Source organism: Bombus vosnesenskii, unplaced genomic scaffold (genome assembly GCF_011952255.1).
Source record: "Bombus vosnesenskii isolate JDL3184/JDL3185 unplaced genomic scaffold, Bvos_JDL3184-5_v1.1 scf7180000013349, whole genome shotgun sequence".
In the NCBI taxonomy this organism is placed as follows: domain Eukaryota; kingdom Metazoa; phylum Arthropoda; class Insecta; order Hymenoptera; family Apidae; genus Bombus; species Bombus vosnesenskii.
Genome location: NW_022882985.1, coordinates 796,250 through 807,429, shown reverse-complemented (window position 1 = coordinate 807,429; position 11,180 = coordinate 796,250). Strand labels below are relative to the sequence as shown.

General features: G+C 36.4%; 4 protein-coding genes across 6 annotated transcripts; 3 read left to right on the top strand and 1 right to left on the bottom strand.

Annotated features, from left to right (window-relative positions):
* Positions 1 to 41: 41 nt before the first annotated feature.
* LOC117236560 (solute carrier family 35 member E3-like) lies at positions 42 to 1,539 on the top strand. 2 transcript variants are annotated; one of them, XM_033499630.1, is made up of 5 exons: positions 42 to 739; positions 804 to 956; positions 1,031 to 1,113; positions 1,200 to 1,338; positions 1,409 to 1,539. In XM_033499630.1, exons 1-5 carry the CDS (start codon positions 248 to 250, stop codon positions 1,475 to 1,477), a joined length of 936 nt encoding a protein of 311 aa, XP_033355521.1. In that variant the 5' UTR covers positions 42 to 247; the 3' UTR covers positions 1,478 to 1,539. The 2 variants fall into 2 exon arrangements, with proteins under 2 accessions (XP_033355521.1, XP_033355522.1); XM_033499631.1 differs by lacking the exon at positions 804 to 956 and having other exon boundaries at positions 51 to 739.
* Positions 1,540 to 2,191: 652 nt separating this feature from the next.
* Positions 2,192 to 4,078, top strand: LOC117236489 (ruvB-like 1). Its single transcript, XM_033499492.1, has 3 exons — positions 2,192 to 2,444; positions 2,633 to 3,308; positions 3,389 to 4,078. The coding sequence occupies exons 1-3, from the start codon at positions 2,304 to 2,306 to the stop codon at positions 3,940 to 3,942; spliced, it is 1,371 nt and encodes a 456-aa protein (XP_033355383.1). The 5' UTR covers positions 2,192 to 2,303; the 3' UTR covers positions 3,943 to 4,078.
* A 371-nt stretch (positions 4,079 to 4,449) lies between these two features.
* Positions 4,450 to 5,687, bottom strand: LOC117236490. Its single transcript, XM_033499493.1, has 2 exons — positions 4,970 to 5,687; positions 4,450 to 4,910 (listed from the first exon to the last, which is right to left on the bottom strand). The coding sequence occupies exons 1-2, from the start codon at positions 5,594 to 5,596 to the stop codon at positions 4,851 to 4,853; spliced, it is 687 nt and encodes a 228-aa protein (XP_033355384.1). The 5' UTR covers positions 5,597 to 5,687; the 3' UTR covers positions 4,450 to 4,850.
* Positions 5,688 to 6,912: 1,225 nt separating this feature from the next.
* LOC117236441 (glycine dehydrogenase (decarboxylating), mitochondrial) lies at positions 6,913 to 11,179 on the top strand. Of its 2 annotated transcripts, XM_033499387.1 has the most exons (11): positions 6,913 to 7,319; positions 7,390 to 7,468; positions 7,953 to 8,088; positions 8,160 to 8,212; positions 8,282 to 8,550; positions 8,619 to 9,139; positions 9,204 to 9,483; positions 9,558 to 10,207; positions 10,273 to 10,736; positions 10,823 to 10,968; positions 11,038 to 11,179. In XM_033499387.1, exons 1-11 carry the CDS (start codon positions 7,116 to 7,118, stop codon positions 11,146 to 11,148), a joined length of 2,913 nt encoding a protein of 970 aa, XP_033355278.1. In that variant the 5' UTR covers positions 6,913 to 7,115; the 3' UTR covers positions 11,149 to 11,179. The 2 variants fall into 2 exon arrangements, with proteins under 2 accessions (XP_033355278.1, XP_033355277.1); XM_033499386.1 differs by having other exon boundaries at positions 8,160 to 8,550.
* The last annotated feature ends 1 nt before the right edge of the window (position 11,180 follows it).

Here is an 11,180-nt window from a genome sequence, read left to right as displayed (position 1 = left end):
TGTTTTTCCCGGTACATATTGATATTTTAAACGATGATGTATTTTACGAAAAATTCGATCAAAATGATGCTTATAAAAAATAAATATAAATGAAAAAAAATTTACGATACGAATAAGGATGTAATGGATTTGATTAGACCTGTTATCAAAATTAAGATGCATTAAGCATCATTGTCGCATAAAACATAACCAATAACAACTAGCTTACCGATTATATATTAATAATATAAAACAGTGAAAAAAAGACATGAATAAAAAAATTATCACGGCATTCTATTTGATACTGAATATATTCTTTTCCATTGTAATTGTATTATTGAATAAATGGCTCTACGTTCATACTGGTTTTCCAAACATTACGTTATCTATGATACACTTTGTTATTACTTTTATCGGATTAACAATTTGTGAAAAGTTTGATGTATTTTGTATAAAAGATATTGCGATTAAAGAAATGTTTTTAATTGCAATGACATTTTGTGGATTTGTTATGTTAACAAATTTAAGTTTAGCACACAATACTGTTGGAACTTATCAAGTAGCTAAAATGCTAACTACACCTTGCGTGATAATAATGCAAATAATATTTTATAATAAAAAATTTAGTATACTTGTTAAATTAACATTAATTCCTATTATATTAGGAGTAGTAATTAATTTTTGCTATGATATACAATTTAATATTATCGGAACAGTATACGCAACCATGGGAGTATTTGTAACATCCTTATACCAAGTGGTATGGCTTTTATTCTTTATACAGCACTTATTAAATTTTACTTAAAATATCTTAATGTTTCTAGATGGTAAATATAAAGCAAAGAGAGTTTCAAATGGATCCAATGCAATTGTTATATTATCAAGCACCTCTATCTGCTGTTATGTTGTTCTTTATTGTGCCATTTTTAGAGCCTGTAGAACAAACATTTACAAGAAGTTGGTCACTTTTAGATATAGTTATGTCAAAGAATATTGTTCATTGGATTTGAAAAGGAATAGAATTAGATAATTGAGTGTCCCTTTTTTGTAGGTCATGGTTGTACTATCATCTATAATAGCATTTTTTGTTAACTTAACTTCCTATTGGATAATTGGAAGAACATCTCCATTAACGTATCCTTTCACTCTACTTTATGAAAGAAGAGATCTAACATCTTATTATTCTTTATTTTTCTTATTATTCCTTATTTATTAATTAGCTACAACATGGTAGGACATTCCAAATTCTGCCTATTACTTTTAGGTGGCTCGTTAATTTTCCATGAAACACTGGCCATGAATCAAATAATTGGTATAACTTTAACCTTGGTTGGCATTATTTTGTATGCTCATGTTAAGGTGAATACAATAAATTTATAAGCATAGAACATTACAAAAGAGTAGTTTACAAATAAAATTTCTATTTCAGATGAAGGATACTCGGGTTGTAGTACCAGATTGTGAGGACAAAGAGAGAAAACCATTGTATAAAATATAATTTTGTATGACTATTCATATACGATTTAATAGAGATTAAATTGCCTGATTACATAGTTTTCATTTTCCTTGTTATTTCAATTTTTTTAATAAATAGAATATATCTATTGAGAGATAAAAATAAAAAAAAAAGAGATAACATAAACACCAAAAGGAGAGGTCAATGTCACACCTAGAGCCTGTGTGTGTGTGAATGAACACAACCAACGATGTCAAATCAATGGGGAAACTTTTAAATTATATGGACTTGCTCGAATATTATGCCAGGTGTATCGGACCCGTTAGTACATGCCTTATAACATCTTTATATAGAAACTGACTACGTATGCGAGTACTTTGGAGAAAATGATGCGTTTATAAGACATCTATTGTTGAGGAAGAGAATTAATCGCGACCTTCATATAAGTTGACCCAGAGCAGAGATGAATAGGGAAATCGCCAATGTAATATCAGAGAGGAACTTCTTCTCTGGTATTCTACTAACTATATATATTTATAATATATATTTATAATAATATTTATTACATACTTCGTACGATATATTTCATAATTTTTTCACTCATTCGTGCAATTTTTAATTGATTCAGTATTATGTTGTCACTATTAATTAATTAAATAGAAATGAGATTTGGGGTTCTAGAGAAAAGATTTAATTTTCGCGGTACCATGATTTTTAACGTCTCCAATTAGTAACGTTCCCTATGTGCCAATCCCTGAAACTTTGTTTCCATGACGATTTAATGTAGTGGGGATAGACGTTGTATCAATCAAACAAGTATTTATGCAACGTGCTTCCTAGTACTAAGATCTTTGTATTTACAAGGAAAATGAAGATCGAAGAAGTAAAAAGTACCGCAAAGACTCAAAGAATATCAGCTCATACACACATAAAAGGATTAGGTCTTGACGAGAATGGAGTTGCAATACAAGCTGCAGCAGGTCTTGTCGGTCAGGAGGAGGCTCGTGAGGTTAGAATTATTCGCATATCAATAAATAAAAAAAATAATAAAAATCGTTTTGAACATCTTTTTGTTGAAATATACTGGTGCTAATAATTAATTTTTAAAATCAAATATTTTTGTATGAGAACTTCGCTTTGGAACAATGTTAAAAAGGCGCTTATAAGAACGATTTTTCCTTATTATATGTGTTTTAGGCAGCTGGGGTAGTAGTTGACATGATAAAATCAAAGAAAATGGCTGGTAGAGCAGTGCTATTAGCTGGTCCCCCTGGCACTGGAAAAACTGCAATTGCATTAGCTATCGCTCAAGAGTTGGGTAACAAAGTACCATTCTGTCCCATGGTAGGCTCGGAAGTCTATAGTTCTGAAATAAAAAAGACAGAAGTTTTGATGGAAAATTTTAGAAGAGCCATTGGTCTCAGAATCAAAGAGACTAAGGAAGTATACGAAGGGGAAGTTACAGAACTAACTCCATCTGAAACAGAAAATCCTATGGGTGGATATGGGAAAACAGTATCGCATGTAGTAATTGGACTAAAAACAGCTAAAGGTACTAAGCAGTTGAAATTAGATCCGTCCATATACGAATCCTTGCAAAAGGAAAAAGTTGAAACTGGAGATGTAATTTACATTGAGGCAAATAATGGTGCTGTGAAGAGACAGGGCAGAAGCGATAATTTTGCTACCGAATTTGATTTGGAAGCAGAAGAGTATGTTCCTTTACCTAAAGGTGATGTACATAAAAAAAAGGAGGTCATTCAGGATGTAACATTGCATGATCTGGATGTTGCTAATGCCAAACCACAAGGAGGTCAAGATATTATGTCTATGATGGGTCAATTAATGAAACCTAAAAAGACAGAAATTACAGGTAACATAATTTGAAATTGTTAAAAAATATTTGTGTATTTTTATTTGAAATTAAACGTAAACTAAAATTGTATATTACAGATAAATTGCGCAAAGAAATAAACAAAGTTGTAAATAAATACATTGATCAAGGTATTGCGGAATTAGTACCGGGAGTTTTATTCATAGACGAAGTTCACATGTTGGATATAGAGACATTTACATATCTTCATCGTGCACTAGAAAGCGCAATTGCGCCAATAGTTATCTTTGCAACGAATCGAGGTCGTTGCATAATCAGAGGAACTGAAGATATCGTATCACCACATGGAATACCTCTCGATCTCTTAGATAGATTGTTAATCATACGAACGCTTCCATATTCTAGAAAGGAAATAGAACAAATTGTTAAACTAAGAGCCACTACGGAAGGGTTGCAAATCGAAGATGAAGCTCTTTCAGCTCTTGGTGAATTAGGTACAAAAACAACGCTTAGATACGTAGTGCAACTTTTAACTCCTGCTGCATTAACGGCCAAAGTAAACGAAAGAACAATAATTAAAAAAGAAGACATCGAAGAAGTAGGATCATTGTTCTTAGATGCAAAATCCTCTGCGAAAATTCTTACACAGAATAAAGATAAATTTATGAAATAAATGTGTTTGATTGATTGTTATTTAATGAATTGTTTGCTGTACCTTAACAAATTCATAAAATATTCAGTTGTAACATACACGCTTTTATAATTGACTTCATTTACCATAAATAAAGTTTAATTTATGTGAAATATAAGTATTAATTGTTTTAATTAAATCTTATTTGCTTGGATAAAGTGTAAAGTAAACATATATGTAACATAATGTAGTGTTGTGGAAATTAACATATAAATTTTTTCCCGATTATTTACAATTTATTAATAATGAATTGAATATACAGGTATCAACTGGACAGAAAACGATGTTTGTTTAACTGAAACTAAATGCGATACTCGTATCTATCTCAAATAACTTTGCAGATATTTGGCAACTCTCGTCACAACGAATCTAACACACTTTCTCTCTCTCTCTCTCTCTCACTAGCAACTCTAACAACTCTACAACACTGACAACTCGATCAACTCTAACGACTCTACTCTTCGATGTCTCGATCAACTCTGACTCACACTCACTTTTCGACTCACATACTCTGACCTCTCGGTCATCGCTCCTTGAACCCGAAACCGTCCTTCTGCTCTAGCGTTCTTTATTGTTTTTCTCGTATCTCTGTACGCTCATGTTTCGTAAGAACTAGGTGACTTTAGTCACATAGGCGCTCTTCAATGTAAACTAACCACAGAAGGACGATGACACGGTTTTTTCTATTTTCAACCGATCCCTAATCAAACTCTTCTTTTACGATACTACATTCGGCCTTTCCTGACAATCACATCTGCCCTCAGATGTGCTCATCATCGCTGCTCGCACTTACATCACTATCGTCAACATTCCACCACTTCATGTGATCGGCTGCCGTGGAAGTTGTACGTGGCCCTTCGTGCCCGCCCTCTCGCTGCACTATGTATCGGTCATTTCGCAGGACTTTTACCACCCGATACGGTCCAAGGAACTTCGGATGCAGCTTTAGCCCGGGACCGCCCTGCGTCCTCTCGATCGCCACTAGATCTCCCGTCCTGTATGCTGTCACCTTCTTGCGTCTCTTGTTAAACACCCTTCGCCGACAAGAGGTCGGCTTGATGGCTCGTCTTCGCACTACCTCAAATTTTTCCGTAGCCGCCTCATTCTCGCTTTTCATTCGCTTCTTAGAATTCGCGCCAGAACTTGTTTGTTCGTCTCTATAATCCGCACGACACTCTGTACATCCTACGAAAACTTCATCGCAACCGTCTGTGTCGTTTCCACCCGACGCTACCGCGATTATGTTCGTCGCGACCGATTCATCTAATAAAATTTTGCCCGATATGACGGTGCCCTCGAAACAAGCACTCGTGGGAACTACAACTGCCGTACATTCTCTACTATTCTTCTCGATAGGAACATGAAGAGATCCGTTCCTTATTTCAACTATGATCGGGATTGCAAAGTCAGATTGAGACTGATCTATTACTTCGTATTGCTGTATTTCTGCATCTACTTTAAACACCTCCGGGAGTCTATTGCAATCTTTTTTCTCTACTTTACGAATAGAAGCATTTCCTTCCTTTATGTTTAATTCCACAGTATCGAAGAAGTCTGTGCCGATTATCAACGAGTGTTGCATCAAGGTATCTAAAACTACATGTATCGCTATATTATCGTACGACTCATTATCCATCAAAATATTCGTCGAAAATTTTCTGGGTGTATAATTTCTTTCTTGGTATAGGCCACCATGTGAGCGTCTGACCAACCTCACACTTCTGCCATTTCTTCGAAGTCTTCTACCCACTGTTTACACTCAGCAGATCATCCCCGCTGAATTTCTCTAATGAATTCTCTACGTCTTTGAGACTCTCTATTGAACCAACGCATACCTTTTGATGACACCGCTCGCATGCCTCTCCTGTATTCTCGCACGCCTTTTTCATCGTCCTCGTCTTCACTTTCGTCGTCGCTTTCTTCTTCCAACGATACATCGTTTCCTTCTAGGACCGCCTGTAGTCTTTCTTCTCGTTATTTTCAACCCCAAGCTAACGAGGCGCGCTCTCAACTCTTTCGTCCTCAGCTTCCCGAGGTCTTCCTCTCCCTCTTGACTGCGTTCGGCTCTCTGCCTGCTCCTTAGGTCTCGCTGGTTTGTTGGTTCTTCGCCACACTTCGATTCCTTAGGAGTAGATCGGCCAGCCCTATACGCTCCGTTCAGCCTGGCAACCAACACTGACCTCGCAACAGATATAGGCAAATTCATCTGTGCGAGCTTACTGCTCAGCTCCTCCAGCGTTAAATCCTCTTCACCCGACAATCGTTCGTCTTCAACGTTTGCCATTTTTATTCTTTTTCTACTCTAGCGCAAATAGCTCCGTTAAAACGTGTCGTTCTCTGTCTTATTCAATCCCGGACGAGCCCCCACTTGTAGTGTGGTGGAAATTAAAATATAAATTTTTTCCGATTATTTACAATTTATTAATAATGAATTGAATATACAGGTATCAATTGGACAGAAAACGATGTTTGTTTAACTGAAACTAAATGCGATACTCGTATCTATCTCAAATAACTTTGCAGATATTTGGCAACTCTCGTCACAACGAATCTAACGCACACACACACTCTCTCTCTCTCTCTCTCTCTCTCACTAGCAACTCTAACAACTCTACAACACTGACAACTAGATCAACTCTAACGACTCTACTCTTCGATATCTCGATCAATTCTGACTCACACTCACTTTTCGACTCGCATATTCTGACCTTTCGCTTCTTGAATCCGAAACCGTCCTTTTGCCCTAGCGTTCTTTATTGTTTTTCTCGTATCTCTGCACGCTTATGTTTGGCAAGAACTAGATAACTTTAGTCACATAGGCGCTCTTCAATGTAAACTAACCACAGAATGACGATGACACGGTTTTTTCTATTTTCAACCGATCCCTAATCAAACTCTTTTCTTTTACGATACTACAATAATACATGAGCAAAGGTAGTTTTCCAATATTGTTCAAGATACTTGGCAACTTAGGGTCACAAAAGATAAAGCTGTAATCAGACGTTATGACATCACTAGATGATGCGTCTTAGGGTATAAAGGTTCTGTTTCCTTTAGTATACTCTTTAGTTGCCTGGAATCTATCAAGCAATTATAGTGTTTAATTCTGCCATTAGAAAAGTAGTTATTATCAAGTCTTTATTTTGTAATTTACAATGTCACATCTTTTTAAGCTAGCAAAGTGTACAAGATTGTTAAATAAACGTAATGCACATCGACACGCACATGGATTAACGTTGAATAACTTGCAAAAAGAAAATGTTGGTGAACTTCTTCTGCAAAAAGATGAATTTCAAATTAGACATATCGGTCCTCGACAGTATGAACAATTGGAAATGTTGGAAACTATTGGCTTCAAGGTAGTATTTTAACTTAGTAATAGAAACATTATTTCAAGATAGTCATTAAGTTATTTAATTAATTTAATAGAGTTTGGAAGAATTAACAAACGCTGCTGTCCCGGCAAAAATTCTTTACAAGGAAGAATTAAAGATTGAACAGTCAGTCAGTAAGTAAAATGTGTAACTTATTTGAAATAATATACTACGGCAGTTGAAAAAGAAACTGTTACAATACGTAGAAACGTGTGAAGTCACGCGACTGTAGATATGAAACACGTGTAAACCGATAACCCCATGATATTGAAATGAACACAGTGGATGAGTAACAAACATTCTCGAAATATATTCATTCATGATTTATGAAAATTTTGCATATTAAATATTTTAATAAGCCGATGAATTAGTTGTGTTAAAAAATGGGACAGTTTTTTCTGTTGAAACATGCACTAGTTTCATTATGTTCCATAAATAAGATGGCCTTTCGTTGTGAAATGAACGTATCTTGGGTCAGAGTTCAATCTCGTGCGGTCAGATTAGCATTCACGTGATTTTTGAACGCTGAAAATTAATTGTAACACTTTCGTCTAAAATGTCAAATATATCCTAATATTCTGATAGAGCAGATTGCATAAAATGACAATTACATTTTAGCTGAATACGAATTGTTAAAGAAGATTACACAGATTTCGGAAAAGAACGACGTATGGCGTTCGTACATTGGCATGGGGTATAATAATTGTTGCGTTCCTCGCACCATTATGAGGAACATATTCGAAAATCCAGGATGGTATGTTTCTTAGAGTGCGATTTATCGCTGATTTTAACGCGGCTACGGTAACTGAAAAAGTTCTATTATAGGACAACACAATATACTCCATACCAACCAGAAATTTCGCAAGGTAGACTCGAAGGTTTGCTGAATTACCAAACGATGATATGCGACTTAACCGGGATGGAAGTAGCGAACGCATCTCTTCTGGATGAAGGTACCGCGGCGGCCGAGGCTTTGGGTCTTGCTCACAGGAGCAACAAGAGAAAGAAACTGTTCGTTTCTGACAAAGTTCATCCTCAAACAATCAGCGTGATTGCAACGCGTGCTACTTCTTTGGGTCTCGATCTTGAAATCGGAGATATTTTTCGAGTTGATACCAGCTCAAAGGACGTTGCTGGTATCCTATTCCAATATCCTGACACAACTGGATCTATCTACGAATTCGAAGATGTCGTGAAGAAGGCACACGCGGACGGTGTATGTATTTCGAGATCTGAAATCCTTGAACAAATAAATTCAATTACGTTTGATGCGTTTCATTGCAGACGCTCGTTTGCGTTGCTGCTGATTTGTTGGCGCTGGCCATACTCAAGCCTCCGAGTGAATTTGGAGTTGATATATGCGTTGGTACCAGCCAACGTTTCGGGGTTCCACTTGGATATGGAGGACCTCATGCTGGATTCTTCGCTTGTCGTCAAAGATTAGTTCGTTTGATGCCGGGAAGGATGATTGGTGTTACGAAGGACTCGAACGGTCAGAATGCGTATCGCCTAGCCCTTCAAACACGCGAACAGCATATCAGAAGAGATAAGGCTACTAGCAACATTTGTACTGCACAAGCACTACTGGCAAATATGTCTGCGATGTATGCTGTGTACCATGGACCTGAAGGAATAAGAAATATTGCAAATAGGGTACACTTCTTTAGCCTGATCCTAGCAAAAGGTTTAGAAAAAGCAGGGAATAAGGTGGACAATGAGTACTTTTTTGACACTATAAAATTATTACCTACAGTGCCTTCAAAAATTATAAAAGAAAATGCGATTGCGTTTAAAATAAATTTTAGGTAATTTACCAGAAAATAACTTAAACGAATAAAATACAGGTATTACAAGAGTAATGTATTTCAGGTATTACGAGGACGGAGTTGGAATATCTCTGGATGAAACTACTACGAAACAAGATATAAATGATATCTTTAAAATATTCTGTGCGGATACAACCGTTGAAGAAATGTGTAGAGAAGACATTTGCCTAGAAAGAAACCTCAATAAATCCCATTTCGCTCGTTCTACGCCGTATTTGCAACATCCTGTATTCAATAGCCATCAATCCGAAACAAGGATAGTTCGTTACATGAAGTCCTTAGAGAATAAGGATGTATCTCTCGTACATAGTATGATACCACTGGTAATTGAATGAGTCATATAAAAATACATTCTATACCATCGTCAACACAGTTATATTTTTGACTATTTGAACAGGGATCCTGTACGATGAAATTGAATTCTACGACGGAGATGATGCCATGCAGCCTACGTGGATTCACCGATATCCATCCCTTTGTACCTATTGAACAAACCAAAGGATATCAACAGCTATTTGCTGAACTGGAGCAGGATTTGTGCGCTATAACTGGTTATGATAACATAAGTTTTCAACCGAATAGTGGAGCTCAGGGGGAATACGCCGGTCTAAGAGCTATACAACGTTATCATGAGTCAAATGAAAACAAGAATCGACAAGTCTGTTTGATTCCCATTTCTGCTCACGGCACTAACCCTGCTTCTGCTCAAATGGCCGGTATGCAAGTGAAGCCTATCCTCATACAGAAAGACGGCTCTGTGGATATCGTACATCTTACAGAAATGATCGATAAATACCGAGAGACGTTGTCTTGTCTGATGATAACATATCCGTCGACGAACGGCGTGTTTGAGGAGACCGTCGCTGATATTTGTGATATGGTTCATGAAGCTGGAGGTCAAGTGTATCTAGACGGTGCTAACATGAATGCTCAAGTTGGTCTATGTCGTCCTGGTGATTATGGCAGTGACGTTTCGCATCTAAATTTACACAAAACATTCTGTATACCTCACGGCGGTGGAGGACCTGGATGTGGTCCTATTGGAGTGTAAGTAACGTTATTTTGATATTTTAATGTAAATATGCAATACAAATGATGACTTTTACGTACAGAAAACGGCATCTTGCTCCATTTCTTCCATCTCATCCTGTAATTAATTGTTCGGGTAATGGTCATAACAACATAAAACAAACTGGCGCAGTATCAGCTGCTCCTTTCGGATCATCAGCTATTCTACCAATTTCATGGGCTTACATTAAAATGATGGGTCCAAACGGGTTAAGAAAAGCTACCCAAGTTGCTATTCTAAACGCAAATTACATGAGTAAAAGACTGGAAAAGTATTACAAGACACTATATAAGGGAAAGACAGGATTGGTAGCGCATGAATTCATTTTGGACATAAGGGATCTCAAGAAAACGGCAAATATTGAGGCCGTAGATATTGCTAAAAGATTAATGGATTATGGTTTCCATGCTCCAACAATGAGCTGGCCTGTTGCGGGTACATTAATGATCGAGCCAACCGAATCCGAGGACAAAAGAGAATTGGACAGATTTTGCGATGCTTTGATTTGTAAGAATACTAAATATATTCACTAAAAACGTTTGTTTTCCTTTTAAGAAAGGAATCAATAGACATTCAAAAGTTTTGTTTTGTAGATATACGACGAGAAATTGGTAATATAGAAGATGGTAAATTAGACATTGTTAACAATCCATTGAAAATGGCACCACACACTCAAGAACAAGTAATATCAAGTACATGGGATAGACCATATTCACGAGAATTGGCAGTATTTCCAGCTGTAAGTGACTATACTTGACATTCATTAGAGAATGAATAATAAATAAATTATATTCATATTTATTTACAGCCATTTGTAAAAGGAAGCAACAAGATTTGGCCGAGTGTTGGAAGGATAGATGATATATATGGAGACAAAAATCTATTCTGTACGTGTCCCCCAATCTTACCACATGAATAAGTGTTTGTAGTTATTTTTCGTGTACAGTTAGT